Source organism: Phalacrocorax carbo, chromosome 15 (genome assembly GCF_963921805.1).
Source record: "Phalacrocorax carbo chromosome 15, bPhaCar2.1, whole genome shotgun sequence".
NCBI classification, from domain to species: domain Eukaryota; kingdom Metazoa; phylum Chordata; class Aves; order Suliformes; family Phalacrocoracidae; genus Phalacrocorax; species Phalacrocorax carbo.
The window spans coordinates 16578456-16593995 of NC_087527.1; the positions used below are offsets into that span (position 1 = coordinate 16578456).

Below are 15540 nucleotides of genomic sequence, written 5' to 3' on the forward strand. Positions count from 1 at the left end.
AAGTGGATAACGGGTCTCTCTTCGCAGGTTAAGGAACTTCTCAGATCAAATCCATGTCTGTACAACATCCATAAATGAAAGCAATTACCAGTACTTATTGCTTCTGAAGACCCATAGGTCATAAAATACCAAGTAAGATATATTCTAAAGCACAGACTAGAGGATGATCTGTTAGTACAGGTTTAGCTTCATGTACTCACAGTTTCTGCCCAGTAAGGATTATTGGCTTGTTGTCTCAAACATCCTTTCAAGTCAAAGTTTTCTGGATAATGGGTAGTTTCTGTTCGAGGGTAGCTAATATAACCCTGAGTATAAAGACGCTCTGCTATTTGCATGGCATGTTGTGGACCCATTCCTAAGATGGGATAGAGGAAAACAAAAGTCATCTACACATCACTGTGATTATGACTTGTTTGCTGCATCTCATAGTATACTTTATCAAAACCTTTAAATAAATCATGGTTTGTCCTTTCCGCAAGACTCTTGGCACCTTCATCTTACCCAACATGTCACTTCTGACAAGCTTTCTAAACTTGATCCTTCCCCCAAAATGAACTATCATAGGGAGAGGAGGGTATCGATCTATATTTGGTACGCCCTTGATTATTTCGCCTGAGAAGCCAAAATATTTTGCTTTAAAACAGTGTAAAAATCTGAACTTTTACACATACCTAAAGCAGCACTGGCCACTCGTAGCATTTCTACCGTGTTCAGAGCCAGTGGTCTCTGCTTCACCTTCTCTTTTTTACTCACAGATTCTACCTAGAAAATAGCATTTTCCCAGTAAAAGTTCTGAAGTTTGGTAACTGGCAAACGTATCATTTCAGTCATGCCTATAAACACGTGCCATACCTACCATCATCTATTCTTGTCATATCTGTTTTCGTAAAAACAGTAACGACCAATATATTTTTACTTCAGGAAATCTGACGGGAGATCATGAACGCAGGAAGGTAGCTTATGGCTCTCTTTACTTCCCCCTTCCCTCAGCCACACGTACTTCGGTGCTACAAGGATTTAGTGCTTATTCCAAGTAATGGTCCTAACTATAAGGATCCTGGTTTTTAAAAGCTTCATGCAGCCTTTGAACCTTGGTGGCTATAAGCACTTAAATCCAAGCATGCTGTCAAACAAGTATTGAACCGAGCAGAACTAGAAGTTAATTGGCTATAAAGACTGTATCATACACATGATTAAAAATTTAACTGCAGGAATATTGCCACATAAGTAATTAAAATCTGATTTATACAATGTCTCATGGGAAATAAGAGGTCTGCTTGGAGAGATCTGAACAGTATTTCTTAGCAGGTTTAGTAATGAAGACTTCCTATCGTGAGTGACGATCATTTCCAAAGTCAATATTAAGAAGCAGCTTCTGCCAAGATGACCGCACTAGCATAATATGAACTACAATTAAAAAAAAAATCTTGCCCTTTATTCTCATTTACACAAAGTTGAATAGAGTCAAAAACAAGAGACAGATATTCTACACTCTTATCAAAACAAAAAAAACCCAATATGCAGCAAATTAAATATTAAATGGTATTTCCTTTATAGGAAATATGGCTCTACTGACACTTAGTAAATGCTATTACCTTTGCTTCTTTTGCCATCTTTGTTATATTCAGGAACATCTGAGCAATTTCACGGTCAAAGACCCTCACTCTATCCCAGTCCAAAGTGAGAGAACTTTCTTTTTCAGGGCTCACCTATTGGGCCGAAAAAAAGACTGGAATTATTCCTGCAGTTAACGGAAATATTTTTCTTATTTTTAGCATAGGGAACAGTAAAGGCTAAAATGGGCAGAAATTCAAAGTTTACCATTTTGATTTAGTAAAATCAATTGTTTGACACATGATCTAGCTACAGTTTAATGCAACTCCCATGTACAAAAATAAATATGAAGCAATCGATATCAGCGAGCACAAAACTCTCAAAACAGGCACCAACAACTTCCTACTGTGAGACACAGGAGATGCATCAGAAAAGAGATGACAGTAGACACCAGATTTCATCTTTTTTTCTTTTAAAAATCTAAAAATGGCAACTTTTTACCATATATCTCTTATTTGTTAAAAAAAAAAATCCTTGTGATCACAAGCAGTAAAACCGTGCTGGTTTGCTCTCAGAGCCTGGACAGCAGCAAGGCTATAAAACTGCTGCAAGCTGCCAAAGTATTCAGAGGACTCAATTGCCAATTAACACAATGAGCATTTTATTTGCTTTAAAATTCCAATACTCTGCAACGCCAATGTTTGTTGGCAGCCTAATTAATTCCTGGATCCAAATTAACAACACAGTCAGTCCAGGGACCCCAGGGAACAAAAGAAAACCATTTTAAGTAGTCTTTTTGGCCGAGTCTAAGCTCAGATGGTTAGCACTGAAGAATTCTTATAAGCAGCAGACAATAACCACTTTAACAGAAAACTGACATCCTGGAATCTGTTCTTGAGAGAGTGGTGACACACATGTGAACTGAATGAGAACAGATGACCAAACTGTAGGCATTGTGAATTCTTGTCAGCAGCTACAAATTTATGAATGAACACAATGAAAATATAAATGCCTTTCTTTGGTAAAAATATACATTCCTCATATACAAACAAGTATTGTAAAACTTACTTTAGCTTGCAACACCCAGTAAGTCTCAGGCTTAAATGACTGGATTTTGTCATGCCTTTCAACACAGAATCCAAGTGTTGGGGTCTGACACGGCCCAAAGGAGATGAGGGAGCTGTCTAAATTCCCGTATTTCCCCTGAAAATATTTAGTCTGAAACCTAAGAGAGGGCAAAAAAAAAAACCCCAACCCAGGAACAAATACATTAATATTCTCATTCCCATGAAAAGCAAAAGTTTTCATTAACTTATACACACAAATACAAGTAATCTATTAAATCATTCATGCATTAGGAAAAAAGTGCTCTGAGAAAGATCATCTCTTACAGGTAATTAAGTCATAATTATCTTGCCTCACAGAATTATGTTTATTCCGAAAGAAATGTGGGAGAACATCATAAAACAAGATCACACCATAGCTGCTGATAGGACTTCATCTAGCTCAAAGCCATAACGCAATTTCTATTTCTTGTTATTTGTCTGTGCATAAAATTGCTCAGTTTGGTGCTGAACAGAACTAGTCACCAGAGTCCCAAGACTTATTTCATGCACGGAGCAGTACTCCCGAGCCTTTCACAAAGCTATCTGTAATCTGTGCTGTCACCTTGTAAATGCACAGCCAATTCTGAGATCCAGCTCCTGGCGGGCATCCACGGAAAGAGCTTCATTGCGATTGGGTTCTCCCAAGTGATTCATGGCATTGCAGATGTCTGTGTCAGTAATAGAACTGAATTTAGCTCTATAGATCGTCCTTTCAGTGCTACGAGGTTTGTTCATTACAGGAAGAACAGCATCGAGAACCTAATGAAGATCAGAAGCATATTTTAAGAGTATTTGGAAGGTAAGGGCTTAAGTCAGTTTTTCTCTCTAAAGTAAAAACCCCACCCTCCACAAAATATTTGCCGATACGTTTCTTAATTCAGTAAGATGTCACGCCAATACACCAACTGATAAGCAAGAGCAGTGTTGCCTATCCACCCAGAAGTACATCAAGAATTAGCAAAACTGAAGAGCTTATTTATTAAACAGCAAGTGTGGGAAGTGAAGCACTATTCTTAGTTAAGTGCAAAGAAATTCACCGGTGCAGCTGCAGCACCTTTTGGTGAATACGTATCAGTTTCTGTCTGGGGTTATTCTATGTATTGCTAGGGCCCAGTTAGGATAGTGGTATTTAAAGAACTTTTAAAATTACTTGACAAAGTGGGCTTCTTTAAACAAAACCCAAAAAATACTCTTACGTAGACTTCTGGGAATAGGATGTTAAAAAAAAAACAAAACCCAAAACCTTTGCAGACCAAAGTTTTAGTTCTGTGTCTTCTATGTGCTGAGTCCACACTCCTGCGGTAAGCCTACACTTAAAAGCGGCCTCTATGCTCAGAAGTGTCCAATTGCTTAATGACCAAAAGATAACAGAGATCAAGTTTTATAAGGGCAGCAGAATACTACTCCAGCTGTGAAATACAGACCAATTCTCAAAGCACTGGAATGTTCGAACATTTAAGAGACCTTATTGTTCATCTCAGATGAGCAACAGCTATGAAACTGATTTATACTCTTTAACTGACATTGTAAGAGCTCAAAAGCACATGAGTTTTTCCACCACGGCCCTCCATGCCGTTAAGGCTTCATTCAACTCAGTATGAATCTTACTGCATATCCACAAAACAATATGCTGATAGTATTGTATGTCACAGACAAATATACTGTAGTATTATAAATCTTAAAAATTGAAGTCTTACTTCAAAACAGATGTTTTCTCCTTCCTTATCACAATCCAACCACAGGACAATGCAATCACAGCCTCTTCCTTCCACCTGTGAGAAAATTAGCACAGTTGTTCAGCAATTCAAGAGACGACCTACCTCCTCACTACCTGCATACTTTTTGTTTCTATTTTAAAGTATTAGAGATAATTTATTTGGTGTGAAAACGATTGGAAGAATCTAGCAGAATCGACAAGTCTGCAGGTACTTAAACAGCGGCTGAAGAGAGAAGCAAGCTGTGCATCATGGGACCCGAAGTCCGCCTACAAGATGCTTTTCTGCAGGACCTGAAAAAAAGTCAGCAAAGCTCTATAGCAGCGAAAGTCTCCTGAAACTGCCGCAGTCTGTGCAGCCTCGGGCACAGTCCCGTCCCCTTTCTGTGCCTTAATCTCCACATCCTTAAAAAACAAACAGAAGAAGAAACCACCACAAAACAAGAAACACTTTCCATAAAGACACCCCGAAGTCTAAATTTATCTGACAGGAATCTGTTTTACATCACACATACTTGCCTTTCAGAAAGTATTATTTTGTAAAAACAACCAAACTGCCACTTTCCTCTCAGAGGGGCGCACGTGAAGAATGAGTAATAACCAACCTAGCCCTATTTTAAAGAAGGCATTTACAAGCTATGCCTCACACTTGCTGCTAGAAGCAAAACACACATACAGCGGTCTAATTTTGAGAAGCATGTCAAAAAAACCTCACAAGGCAATGGCAAAAGTGGATTCAACAAGGCAAAGGTTTCAGACAGTGCAAGAACCAGTAAAACTCATAAAATAGATCTAACCTTGACAAAAACCTACTTCCTGCAGGGAAGAAAATCCTCATTAAATAAGGTAGTAATTTCTCTTCAACCCTAGGAGAACTGTAGCGTATCGCAGAGCGCGCTGCCGAACACTGCCCGCTTTTGGGAAGCGGGTGAATAGACCTATGAAATCAAACATTGCGCACCTGCTGCGTCAGTACCGGCTCACTCAGCCGCCTGCCGCCGTAGTGGAGGGAAGGTATGGAACAGCTGTTACAAAGGACATGGAATGCTCTGGCATCACCCTCCACCAGAAAACTATCTGTGGGGAAGGCAGACTCGATTTCTTATGCTAGAGTGAAGATAACCGACCCACGCTAAAGGCTGGGAGAGGGTTATACTTCTGGTTCTTAAATAAAAGCTAGCTAACCTGTAAGAATTTATTTGGTTTTTTTTTTTAAAAGCAGGTCTAATTCATAGCAAAATGCCACACTGCTCTTTCAGATTTATTAATAGCTTTTATTGTTTCCCAGAACTGCAGAATAATTTCATTTATTTTTCTTGACAGGATAAAAATAGGTCTCATTGCTTCTTCCAATAGAGAAAGAATAAGAACAGTAAATCCTTGAGACAGAATATACTCCAAATGAAATAAAGAAAAAGAATACCAAGGGAAAAAAAAAAGATATATCTCAAATAAATCTCATAAGAAAGAATACCTGTAAAAACTTCACCATGGTCAGTTTGGGATTAGCTTCTTTCTTTTCTGTGGGAGCTTTGCTAAAAAGTTCTGCTGGATCCACTTTGTCCCAGCTGTTATATTTTCCTGAAAAGCAGAAGTACATTAAGTAAAGCCCTAAATATACATTAAAAAAGACCCCAACCAAAAACCAACAGACAAAAAAACATTACTTTGGAAAACACCAGGCTTTCAAGATTTGCCTCTGAAAGCTTTCTGCCCTAGCACATCTTGCTTTACTGTATCTCAAGGGTTCCCTTAGCATTATGTGAATCGCAGCTACCATTTTGAAACATATGAAGGAAAAATAAATACTACACACCTTTCGAAGTTTTAACATGAGCTGTTAAAACACCTTCTGTTTGTACAACTGATCGACCAGGTGGAGGGGAGGGAGCTGTTTTCCTGTGTTTCACAGTGCACACGTAGCATGCACGCTGCAGTCTGCTGTACTGCTCGTTACTGACGGCCAGCTACGTCTCAGCCCCGCTATGCCAGCGAGCACCCTGTGCCACCTGCTCGTATCCAGCCCTTTGTTCGTTTCCATTTTTCTGAAGTAGCTGTTAGCAATATCGCTTAGCAATTACATGAACTGTACCTCTTCAAAGCACTGCGTAAATAACTCAAAATTTAGTCCTCATAAAATTCGTGAGGTCATTATCATCAGAGGAAATACAGCAGTTACAGGACTAGTCCCATGCTTCAAAGCAAGCTAGCGACAGGATTCCTAGTGCATTATCTGTACCACGCCTCTGTTTTGCAGCAACACGCTACACTGCTTTAGAGGATATCCCTTTGGGCTCTGCATTCCTCCACCACCTTTCATCCGAAGTACCAGAACACTTTCACAGGCTACGAGATTGAGCCTCATCTCCCCTCATTTTCCAGAAACATAATTCAGGCACAGAAAACACAAGTGGCGTGCCTGAAGTCACGCAAGAAGCCGGCCAGGGACCTAGAAACAAAAATCAAGAACTGCTGACCCCAAGTGACCTTTTCATCCTCCTTTCCTCCCTAGTTCCAACGTTATTCCTGAGTTATTTCCACAATGAGTACTTCCCTCTTAAAAGCCCCTGGTGGTTTTACAAGCCGTATCAGTTAAAATGCTTTATGAACAAGTACCTATGAAATCCAAAGTCATGACATGACCGCAGACAGATGTCATCTTGAAATGGGCACTCTGTCCTACGAATGATCCAGTGTACTCATGCACAGAGCAGGCACCGTTCAGCCCCTTCCGAGATGACATGTTGCCTGTGAAAATAAGTTCATAAATACCAACAAGATTAAAAAAACTCCTGTTGAAGTAACAGTTACTTAGTGTGAAGCGACATCTCCCTTTTTCCTAGATCTTACAGCTAGGGTCTTCTTGATCACAAAATTCTACTTGTTGATCCAATTTTTATTTCCATTAATTATCACTTTAGACTTTTTTTTCAAAGCATCTTTCGTTTTCTGAAACTATCCATTATCTCCTCCACCCTTTCCCTCCCACCAGAATATCCTTATGAAAACACAGCCAGTTTTCTAGACCAGTAGTACAGTTATAATCAAGGCATTTTGTTTTCCACATGATTTACTATAGCTTAAAAAATTTCAAGACAGCCACTTGATACCCAGCCGGCACCTCCTAGAAACCATATGCACCAACACACGCTCCAGCTACATAAAGCCTCAAAACCAGATTCCTTGGGTCTTTAATCGAAACGCATCAGCGCACGAACAGAACGTGAAGCGCAACCAGTTACTTCCTGACCTGTCCTAAGTCACCACTCCCCGGCGGCGGCTGCCCCAAGGCGAACAAGTCTGGGTGCTTCCGAACCCCACCCTGCCTGCAGCAACCCCTGCAGCACCCCGGGGAGACACCCCACACACAGGCCCCGGGGAGACACCCCACACCCCCTCACACACACACCCCGCGGAGACGCACCCCCCCACACACACACCCCCCCCCGGGGAGACCCACCCTCACCCCCAGGCTCTGACGCTGGCGGAGCCACGAGCAGGGCTGAACCCGCGCCTTCTTTCCTACCTCTCGAGAGGATCTTGGCGATGGACTGCGCCAGAGAAGGCTTCTCCGCCACCATCAGAACGGTCTTCATCTTCAGCGGCCGACTCGCGGGGTGCCGCAGGCCCCAGCGGCACGGCCTGGCTCCCCGGCGGCCGCGGCGCGCAGCCCGCGAGCGAGGCGGCCCTCGGCCTGCGGAGGGAGCACGGGGCGGCCGTACCGCGAAGGCGCCTCCGGCCTCTCGCCGTTACTGCAGCGCAAAATAACCTCGCACCCGGGAAAGGGCTGCCGCCCCCCGGGCCCACCCGCCCGCCCGCCCTCCGCCGCCGCGCCCGGCCTTCGCGAGAGCCCGCGGGGAGAGAGGGGCGGCGCGGCCCGGCGCCGCACGGCCGGGGAACCGCTTACGGCCCGAGGCTTGCGGGGCAGCCGGGGCCTACCGGCAAAGAGAGACCGAGGGGAGCCGCGCCGCCCGCCCCGCTCCGCTCCGCGCCTCAGCCGCCGGCCATGGCCTGCGCTTGCGCCGCCGGGTCACGGAGCCGGAAGGCGCGGGCGGCACCGCCCGGCGAGGCGGGACGGGCGGGCGCGACACACACGCGCCCCGCCCCGCCCCCGGCCTCGGCCCCGCCCCTCCGCGGGGAGCGCCCCGTCCGGCGGCCGCCTGGTCGAGCGCCCCCTGGCGGCGCGGGGGAGCGGCGGGGCTGCGGGCGGGGCGCGCGCCTCCCGGGCACCGCCGTGGCTGGCGGTGGGAGCTGGCGGCGGGGGCTGCAGCGGGCGGCCAGGGCAGGGGGGCGGCGCTCGGCACAGCGCTCCGCGCCGCAGGCAGCGGGCGGCCAGGGCAGCGGGGCGGCGCTCGGCACAGCGCTCCGCGCCCCAGGGCAGCGGGGCGGCGCTCGGCACAGCGCTCCGCGCCCCAGGGCAGCGGGGCGGCGCTCGGCACAGCGCTCCGCGCCCCAGGGCAGCGGGGCGGCGCTCGGCACAGCGCTCCGCGCCGCAGGCAGCGGGCGGCCAGGGCAGCGGGCGGCGCTCGGCACAGCGCTCCGCGCCGCAGGCAGCGGGCGGCCAGGGCAGCGGGCGGCGCTCGGCACAGCGCTCCGCGCCGCAGGCAGCGGGCGGCGCTCGGCACAGCGCTCCGCGCCGCAGGCAGCGGGCGGCCAGGGCAGGCCGGCAGCGGGCGGCGCTCGGCACAGCGCTCCGCGCCGCAGGCAGCGGGCGGCCAGGGCAGCGGCCGCCCCAGGGCAGGCCGGCAGCGGGCGGCGCTCGGCACAGCAGGTGCGGTCAAACTTCGCCGAGGAAGCCGGTGCGCACGGACTGGACCTGCCCCGTGCCAGCAGCACACCTCCGCGCAGCCCCTAGCGCGGTTTCTAGGTTCCGTAGGCTGAGACCACTATGAATGGTCTGTTCCCCAACCAGCACCTCCCTCGATGCACAGAGGTTTGTCCTAGGAGGGTGAGAAGCACCTGACTGCCTCGCACCCAGGTGAGATAATGGAAATAATACCGATTTTGGAACGACTCTCGAAAAAAATACACTTTTTGCACATTAAATGTTAGTTGAGTGTTGATTTCTCACTTAGGCAGACAGGGAAAGAGTAAGAAGGGAGAGGAAAAGGGGGAAGGGAAGGCCCAGGCAGAAGCACCAGGGAGGAGGCGAGGGCCGCCCCAGCCAGGTCCTGCGCCGCGGCCACGGACGGGCCCCGTGCCCCAGCTGCCGCTCCCGGGGGCGCAGCGCTGCTGAGGGGGTCCGGCCAGCACGTCGGGCCGTTTCCACCCTCTCAGGCAGCCTTCAGCTCTTCCACACGCCCTGAAATATTTCTGTCAAGGAGGGCGCTGAAGAGGGAAGCCCCGCATCCATGAGTTCTATAAGCCTGTCGGAGGGGCTCGGAGCTCTGGTTTTACCCGTGGTATGTGTCGATCATTGCCGATGTTCGTGGCGCTTGTCTTCCAGAAGCTGCTCAGTACCATACAAACCCAAAGAGAAGAAACTGGTGAGAAGCTGGGATCAGGATGTATATCAACCTTGTGCTGTCTGGAGTAAAAGGGAACTGATTCACCATCAATTAAATTAGAAGGCAATTAATAAATATTAGAGTTACCAGTGAAAGAAAAATCAAAACAAACCCAGGGCTTTTAATTCTTTGGCAATACTGAAGTTAGAACTTGTTAAAACAAATGCATTCTGCTGTTTCAACGCTTGGTTCCCTTTGACATCTGGGGAACATCTGGAACAATCAGGATGCAAGTTAAAACCAAGTCTTCAGATATGTCAGATGCATATTTTTCAATTTCCTCTAGTAAAAGCTCTCTACAAAAATCCAACCTTTCTTTTCTTTTTGAATGTGCAATGTCACATGCAAATTCAGACTTGTACTCACCTGTGGAAGCGCAGCCAGGTCTCTCCAACACGTAGCTGGGGGACTCGGGCACTTTGAGTCCCGTGTACCGCCGTGTCGGGACAGACGTGCCTGTGGCTGCTCCATTGGGCCACATGAAGATTTTCACAGCCTGAAGGAATCCCCGCTTCGGGACAGTCCATGTGCACCAGCCCTCCTTGGCCTAATCCTCAGAGCGCGTTGGGACATCAGGTCACGACAGCAGCTTCGAAGCGCTCACAACCAGGAGAGGGCAGGTTTGGAAAGCCCTTTGCAGTTGGGAAAGCCTCGCCCCATTTCCAGTCCTCTGGCGTGGAGCTGCATCGGTCCCACTCCTGCCGAGGACCAGATCACCCAGCCGGGCTGGGGACAGGGGCTCCGCAGCCCTGCAACGCAGGCCTGGCACGGCTCTTCGCTGGGGTGGGTGCCCGCAGCATGTGCCGGCTGCCCTCCGAACAGCCGCTGCCGTGGGGGTCTCCGGGGCAGGAGGCAGGAGTTCGCTGTCGCACTCACTTTACGCTGTTCCCATCGCTTCCTCCGGTGCAGCACTGGGCTGCGGCTCAGGACATTGTAAATTCACTTTACTCCAAGTTGCGTCGTGTTTTGCCCGGGAATCGGCTCCTGCCCGCTGCAACAGCCCAGGAGAGCCAAGCTCCCCCTGCGACTTCCCCTCATAGAGCTTTTCTCCTGGGTGTTACTCCTGTTTTAGGGTCAGCAGCCCTTTCTGTAGAAGCACTTCTCACCTCTGAAAATCATCTTGCCTGACCGTGCCACCCCTGCGGCGAGCAACCCGGGTCTGGGAGGCTCTTCATTCCCACTGGGAGAAACTCCGGAGAAAAGAGGCCCATGTTTGCCAAGACACCGGTTGCCCACAGCGCACAGGCTTCGTCCAGGACCGCCGACACCTCCGTCCTTTACTTTTCCCAGCTTTGGCTGGTGCTTCTTCACTTTTCTTCTGAAGAGTTGAAGGCCATGAACACAGCTCTCTAGCTGTAAGAATGGGGCAGAATAAAAACCAAACAAACAGAACCAAAGCAAGTAGCCTCTCCTCTGGTTTTCTCAGAGAAAACCGAGTTTTGTTTCTAGGTTTAAATCATTAGCTACATTTTGTTTTACACTAATTTGGTAAGCCTGTCAGCTTAAGAAAGCTACAGCTCTGGGTAAGCACGCTGCACACTGAGGACACTTCAACCTCACGGGTCCTGCTGCCTGGGGAGTCCCAAGTTTTTCAACACCATTTATCCACCAGGACATTTCAGTGGATTTTTAGTTAAGTAGCCAAAACTCTCACCCTGCCTGAGATGCCCGTGTCTCACTTCTCTGGCAGAAGCACTTACGCAGAGGTTAGAGCCCTGCACCTCCTTGTAGTGCCAGCAACAGATAGTAACTCACGCCTCGGTGCCTCCTCTCACCTCCAGGACTCGAGTGGCAACTTCCCCCTTCAGGGATGCTTTACTGATCTGTACCTGTAGAGCCCATTTTAAGAGCAACATAGAAAAAGCTACAGAAATATAAACTATTGTAGGGAGCATGATCATTCCTGCTTCATTTCCCTGGGCTCATTCTTGACCTTAGAGTAACTTTTTCCTGTTTGTTTCCAAACACACTTGAAAAGATTGCCATGAAATTAATAAGTATTGACAGAAGGGTCAGGCAGGCAGAAACACATCTGGAAGGATGCCACAGACATTAGAAATTATGAAAATGCAGGTCAAATTATTAAAATAGTTTTCCTTTTTTTCTTTTTTAGAAACAAAATAAGAACTAAGAGGCCACAAAAATGTGCCTACAAATCTGGGCTCCAGATACTGCAGCGCTGGGAAGCAGGAGACAGTCTCTACCACATACAGAACAACAACTGCGCTTGAAGCGTTTTGTGCTGGAGTGAAAGTTGTGATTGTGCCCCTTATAAGAAATGTTAAAATAAAAATCTTTGAATAATAGAAGGGAGAGAAGAGGGTGAATACTGGTGAAATGGGATGAGTTGCTGGGACATACACGCACACACGACACATGACATATCATTGGATCTCGACTCTTGTTTTCCCCTTAAGTAGTAGCCTTTTGTTCAAAGGAAAATGCAAAAGTTCGCAGAAAACCGAAGCTCTGTGCTAGAAAACATCCAGGCTTCAGTCCCACACATACCCAACATGCATCTGCCAATTAGCACAGTACTGCTGAGCAGCAAATCTCACCTACTAAAATGAAGGGGGGGGGAGTATCAGAATGAAGAGGCTGTGAAGTTAAAGCGCACATTTACCATATGCAGCACTTCTCACTGTAAGGCCACCTGAAATTGAAGGAGAGATGCGGAAAGGATCTGCATGAACGGGAGTGGATCCACAGGGGTGGAACAAGAGAAACCAAACACGTGCGTTTTGTTCAGGTTTGGTCTTGCACCAGCTGCTGTATCATCCAGCGCAGTTTTGGCATCGACAATAACCCGTGATCCAGGTAGGATAACGCAGTCCCTCTCCAAATGCAGTCTGCAATAATTAAAAAAAAGTAAAAGGGCAGAAAGAAACCCAAAGGCAACGTGGTGGTGACCGTTTGGAACCCATGGCCCCACGTGCGTGTAACTGTGCTGCAGACCCATGGGTACGGCTGGGGGAGGCACAGACTTCAGCTGCTTTCATGGGGTTACTTGCAAATTAGCAGCAACCTAATTGTGGCCACATCAGGTCCTCACCTCCAAGCAAGTAGCTGAGATCCGGGTAGCGCAGCCCATGTGGGAGCCTATCTGAGCAGAAAAATCTGCACCAGTTGCAATCTCACCGCCTTAGTGTAGGCATGCCCTGAGATTACCCACCATCAGCAGACTCAGCACGCTTCACGTCTCAGGAGAGTTTATCCTCCCAAGCTCCCAGGGCAGGTGAAGCTTCCTTCACATCGCCCATCAGGGAAGCCTCTGGTGCAGGGACAGCGATGTGCAAGCTTCCTAAGAGCTAAGCAAGCTCCCCAACTCCTGCACAGAGTTTCCCAGCCGTGGTTGAGCTTCACCTGAGAAAACTGGCTTTGTTCTGCCCTGCACTGTGGAGCTTCTCATTTCCCACCGTGAGGACCAGCTACGGCTGGCCACCCTCCCTCACGCTGGCCTAGGCAGGGCTGGCTCTGAGACCAGGCTGATAACTGCCCAGCTGGGCTGGATCACGGAGAGCTGCTCGTGCCTGCTCCGTGTCCCCCCGCCCGCACCCGCAGGGTGCTCCCGGTATAATACTGCACCACGGAGACACTCAGGTTGACCATCAGAAACCCAGCACTGGTCTGGCAGAACAGACACACATGGGCTCTGGCTGTGCCGAGTCTGTACTGGGTGTTGGCTGTATTTGCAGTTTCGAAGTTCTTGTTCGAATGATACAAATCTAGATAACAAGACAGCACGCCATAAACAGCGCCTTCGCCAAAAATACCACCTGGATGTGAGAAAATATGTAATTTATCATTCGTAGCCATACGGGAAGGTTCAGACAGCCTTGTAAAGTTTACTGTGTACCTAATTATTGATGTATTTGCTTTCTAAATGTCTGAGTTGTATAAATTAAAGGTGAGGTAAATTTTTGGCTGTCACTTTGCAGAAATCTCAGCTGGTTTTTGAACCAGAGTTTTTACTGGGTTTGGAACTTGGAATTTCTGCTTTGAATTGGGTTGAATCCTCAGTGCTGAAAGAACTCTGCCAGCTGAACCCATGTGGAGCCAAGCCAAAAGCTCATCATGGCCTGAATTTCACTTCTCCCTCCACTCAGGATGGGGCAGAATTCAGGACTTTGAAAACTTAATATTTTTATATGCTCTATCCTTCTTGTTGCAGCCTCATTTTGTGAGAAAAACGCCATATCTGAAGTTAAAATGATCCAGACAATTGTAGCTACACCGCTCTTTCTTTGGGAAGGGCCACCATCTCCCCTCAAGTCTAGGGCCTTGCTGAGGCTGAAGCAGCCATGAAAAAAACTGCAGAAAGAGCTTTGGGGAAAAAAAAAAAAAACAAAACTAAAACCTAAGGCACCTTGTTACCAGAAACCTCTCAGAACGCAGTTCACAATTACAGTGTTTTTAAAATTATACCTACATGAGAGGCTCATTCCTTCTCCTGGCTGTTTCTGCCACGTAGCCCGATCCCAACACTTGGCGAGTTGTGGGGTTGCTGTCTCACTGGCTGCGGCCCTGGCCTTTGAGCTGTGTGTCAATTCTGCGTTATGCATTTCGAGCTAACACCCACGCTTGTGCTGAAGTCCAATTTGCCTTGCACCTCTGCTGTTTGGAGGTTGCTTTGGGTCTGGCCCCACGCCATAGCTCCCTCACCGCCAGCTCCGTACACACGCAGGCTCCGGGGGAAAGAGCCCCTCTCAACCGACCCAACTGCTTATTACAAAACCTTTTACCCCTTTCCTACAGGAGACCAGCTCTTTACAATTCGAAGTAAAACCAAAACCAATTGGGTAGAAATGTGGTAGAGAGGAAGGAGCCTGACATTTAGTGTTAGCTACTGACCCTCCCGCTTCGCAGCTCTGAGCGGCACCTTGTATTCTACATTGGTACAAACTGGCTTCAGAATCCTACCAAATGCAGCCTACAGAGCTCAGCGTCCTCCTCCTGAAGTGTTAGCTGTGATATGCGCTGAGAAAGAGTCCCCGAATTTTGGATCCTCTGTAAAGCTCATGGTAGCATCTGCTCAGCCTCCCCACCCGCCCTGGGCTCGCTGCACGCTTTTGCCTGGTCCCAAGGCAGCCCCATCATTCCTGTGCCTTTTCTCCCCACTTCACAACACTTCTGAACAACTGCAGCACAGTAAAACACCCAAACGGGGAGATGTCTGTGGCGTAAACTGTTGAGGGTTTAATAGAGTTGCTGCGTAGCGGCTCTCACTTGCCGCAGCCTCGGCACCCTTGTGAACCACAACCTATGAAGACTATTTTACTACAACAATGAAAACCTCTTTACCTGGGTTGTCTTTTGCAGCTGTGGCTACCTAACTCCACCTGGATAGCAAAGGCTGTACAGCCTCCATTCAGACTACCTTCAGTGCATTTGTTAGCCCATAAATAACATCAATCAGCAGTTGGTTTTGAGGTAGGAAAGTAACTTGACAGATTCTTTCAAAGGAGAATTAGGCTCCTAATTATCTGTGACCTTGCGTGTTTCAGAATCATTACAGCCATTACAGGACATCACTTGTCTTTACTTTGACTGTTCCTGCTTCCTTCGCGTTCGCCGACATTTTCCCTATTGATTTTCAAAGAAACTGATGGGGTCACGCTGTGGCCCTCAGCAGACATGAATCCTCAGTACCTCGAGCAGC

The 15540-nt window shown here is 47.8% G+C and overlaps 1 protein-coding gene and 2 long non-coding RNA genes across 5 annotated transcripts in view; 1 reads left to right on the top strand and 2 right to left on the bottom strand.

Moving 5' to 3' along the window:
• TOP3B (DNA topoisomerase III beta) overlaps positions 1–15540 on the bottom strand; it is a 61401-nt gene that overhangs the window by 6006 nt on the left and 39855 nt on the right. The window contains exons 1-9 of one of the 2 annotated variants that reach the window (XM_064466593.1): positions 7901–8421; positions 6991–7122; positions 5849–5955; positions 4358–4432; positions 3223–3419; positions 2623–2779; positions 1596–1709; positions 672–762; positions 201–355 (exon numbers count right to left, since the gene is read on the bottom strand). In XM_064466593.1, coding sequence (XP_064322663.1) covers positions 201–355; positions 672–762; positions 1596–1709; positions 2623–2779; positions 3223–3419; positions 4358–4432; positions 5849–5955; positions 6991–7122; positions 7901–7970 — 1098 coding nt within the window. In that variant the 5' untranslated portion in view covers positions 7971–8421. Of the gene's footprint in view, positions 1–200; positions 356–671; positions 763–1595; positions 1710–2622; positions 2780–3222; positions 3420–4357; positions 4433–5848; positions 5956–6990; positions 7123–7900; positions 8422–15540 lie in introns of those variants that run through there. The other variant, XM_064466594.1, reaches the window with a different exon arrangement.
• Positions 9421–14636, bottom strand: LOC135315848 (uncharacterized). 2 transcript variants are annotated; one of them, XR_010375333.1, is made up of 2 exons: positions 14311–14636; positions 9421–11234 (listed from the first exon to the last, which is right to left on the bottom strand). It is a non-coding gene; the product is annotated as an uncharacterized LOC135315848 (long non-coding RNA). The 2 variants fall into 2 exon arrangements; XR_010375332.1 differs by having other exon boundaries at positions 9421–12730.
• Positions 10544–12083, top strand: LOC135315850 (uncharacterized). Its single transcript, XR_010375335.1, has 3 exons — positions 10544–10664; positions 10954–11236; positions 11995–12083. It is a non-coding gene; the product is annotated as an uncharacterized LOC135315850 (long non-coding RNA).